Source organism: Ceratina calcarata, unplaced genomic scaffold (assembly GCF_001652005.2).
Source record: "Ceratina calcarata isolate Rehan_Ccalc_2016 unplaced genomic scaffold, ASM165200v1 scaffold151.2, whole genome shotgun sequence".
Classification (NCBI taxonomy): domain Eukaryota; kingdom Metazoa; phylum Arthropoda; class Insecta; order Hymenoptera; family Apidae; genus Ceratina; species Ceratina calcarata.
This window is the reverse complement of record NW_017136308.1, coordinates 69,912-72,738: the sequence shown is the minus strand read 5'-3', so window position 1 is coordinate 72,738 and position 2,827 is coordinate 69,912. Positions and strand designations below refer to the sequence as shown.

The window sequence follows — 2,827 nt, the reverse complement described above, 5'->3', positions numbered from 1 at the left end:
ATGTAAAATAAGCATATGTAAATTCGCATTCTGACAATAACCTTTGTTTGTACTCTAAGAAAGGATAATTTTTTTAGTTTCTACATCGTTATTATTTTTTAATTTAATATAAATGTGGAAAAAGTTGAAAGAGAATAAGACGTTTCATAAAAAGTATCAATGAATCGTTCTCCTTATATAAAATAAATTAGTCAACTAGGGAACAGAGTATGAAGCCTGCGAGAGTACAATGCGTCCTCATCATCAGTTTTCTCTAGATTCTATAAACAGTTTTCTATATCGCTTTGCGATGCATCATACAAGTTTTAAATTAATCAACCTGGCGTAAAATAAAAGCGTCCGGGCGTGGTATCGTCGCAGAACCTCGATCCTTTGCGTCGCAATCTAAATCGATCTGTTGTACATTTTGAGCGTGAAACGGAGCGTTTCGAGTATGCTTCGTTGCCCCGTGTTGCCGTTTTCTGTTCCACAGACACTTACTTTTTTCCTCTTTTATACACCCATATACGTGTCGGCTTTTTATTACTTTGTTTGCGCTATTCCGCTGTGTTCTCTGGTAACCATCGTTTGCCTGTCTGGTTTCAATCACCGTTTATAACACATAAGTTTGGCACGGAACTTTCCATCTAGAGGTTCTAAAGTAGGCACCGTGTCATGGCAAAACTGAAAAACTGACAAAATTCTGAGCAATATTCTATACGCATCCATGATTCGTTTCAATAAATTCTGTAGATATTGCATATTATATTCTTTCGCATTTTAAAATAAATTAGTTTTGCTTTGAAGTGTATTACGCATGTAGAAATTCATTTTACCCGGTGGCTTAAAAGTTCCTAATATGAAAATTCTTCGTGCGACCGTCGTCCAAGAGTAGTCCTCGCGCTTCCCCCAGAGGGTTGAAGAAGGCCGCTATGGCACGCATAGACAAGTTTACACGACAAGAAACAGGGTATAGTGAAAGAGAGAGAGAGAGAGAGAGAGAGAGAAATGATTGAGTAAAGGCCGTTGGCATGGCTACAACCCTCGACCGAACGAATTCATCGTCTCAGTAAAAAGAAGAAAAGAGGGAATCCCTTTTAAGAAAGGTCGAAAAAGCACCAGCGGAGGAATCGTTTCATAAAAGATCCTTCGACTTTCCTCGTTTCTTTTCTTAAACACCAAGGGCGCCTTGGCGTCGCTTGCGATACGTTGAAATGCAAATCGAATGGCCGGCTAAGTGACGCGATATCACCTCCTGGTTATTCTTTGCATTCAATTAACTATCTAATTACGGAACTGATGAAATCCACTTGTCGCGTTTAAACGATGAATCGATGCGTCAGCGTCGTCGGTCGTGATCGATAAAACTTGTTAGAAATTGCGTTGGTCCGCGTATAATTTTCTTGTTCTGGTGTCGTTCGCTAACATGCTACATCGATAAGTCTTCCAACCCGTCGGACGTAATCGATCCAATTAATTTGTCAGGGGAATTAATTGAACATCGATGATCCCTATTTTACCATGTTGTCACCGACGGTTACGTTACAAGCTGTTCGTAATACGTCCGTCGGACGTTTCGCATTTGACGCAACAAATTTCATCTCACGTATATATACAAAGACAGAAGGCTAATTTTTGTCACGATTACTACTCGTCGTTAATTTAATCCGTTCCGAGCTATTCTAGACATCTCATTAAGTGAACGTCAAATTATACGCTATAGCATATTGTAATTCTGGCCTAGATCTGTTCAAACTTTGGCAGTGCTCTAGAAGATGCATCATACAAGTCAATGATCGTTATTTTACTTCAGCTGACGTTTAATATAGCCTGAAAGTCAGACAGCGTTTACTGATTTTTATAGAGTGCCAACGCATGGGGAATGAACCGTGTCTGACCACATACTGTCTCTTTCTACTTAATAGCATTTAACGCCTAATAAATAGTTTCTTCAAATATAATCTTATGATTCAATTCTACTGTACTTTATTATCTCATTTTGTGTCCAAAATGCAAGCAATTAACGAAATTAGAATGTGATGCTCAAGTGTTTGTAAATAAATAAATTTCAAAGGCAATGAAATTTCTTTCTCTAAGTAGAATCTAATACTGCATTACGTTTAATACTACACAGAATATATATATATATATATATATATTACAAATAATTAATATCAAGAACGATTAATAAATACATACTTATATACACCAATATTTTGAATATGCAATTAATAATTCTACTTTAGTCTATTACAGAAATCGAAGAAAACTTCGTGCACAAGAATAAGTTTTGAATAACGATTCATTATTCGTGCGCGATTTAATCGACACCACATTGCATTTTTCAGGGTTCGGCAGACTCGAACTACTCGCAGCCGAGCTCAGATCTCTCGCTGGACGAGGAGAAAGAGAGCTTGCGTCGTGAGAAGGAGAGGCAGGCCCTCAATCAACTTGAAAAAGCTAGGGTAAGTCATTGATCTTTCGCGTGTTCCAGTTTCTCTCGGCCCTTTCACCCGCGACTTGTTTTTCCGCCGATATTTCGCAAATCGTTTCGTATCGATCGACAATGGACTTCTGAACCTTTGCGTCGTCATCGCCTTCGACACCGCGTCTTGTATAGAAATCATGCCGCGGACAAGAAGCATGTCAGTGAATACGAGCACCCAGACTAATGAGATTTCACACAGAGACCGACCGGCGAAACCAATTAAACATCTTGCGATGCTTTGTTTTCAAGCCTATACGTAAACGTATAGAATTTCGCGTTTCCCGGCCTGATATCACTCCTTACGAAGAGTTGAAATTCTGGTCATACATGTGATTAATTATGCTCTAATTGTTTTCTTAT

At 38.6% G+C, this 2,827-nt stretch overlaps 1 protein-coding gene across 13 annotated transcripts in view; it reads left to right on the top strand.

Annotated features, from left to right (window-relative positions):
- Positions 1-2,827, top strand: part of Ca-beta (Calcium channel protein beta subunit) — a 64,397-nt gene that overhangs the window by 50,206 nt on the left and 11,364 nt on the right. For all 13 annotated transcript variants that reach the window (XM_026819420.1, XM_026819419.1, XM_026819421.1 and 10 more), the window contains one exon: positions 2,328-2,444. In XM_026819420.1, coding sequence (XP_026675221.1) covers positions 2,328-2,444 — 117 coding nt within the window. The remainder of the gene's footprint in view (positions 1-2,327; positions 2,445-2,827) is intronic.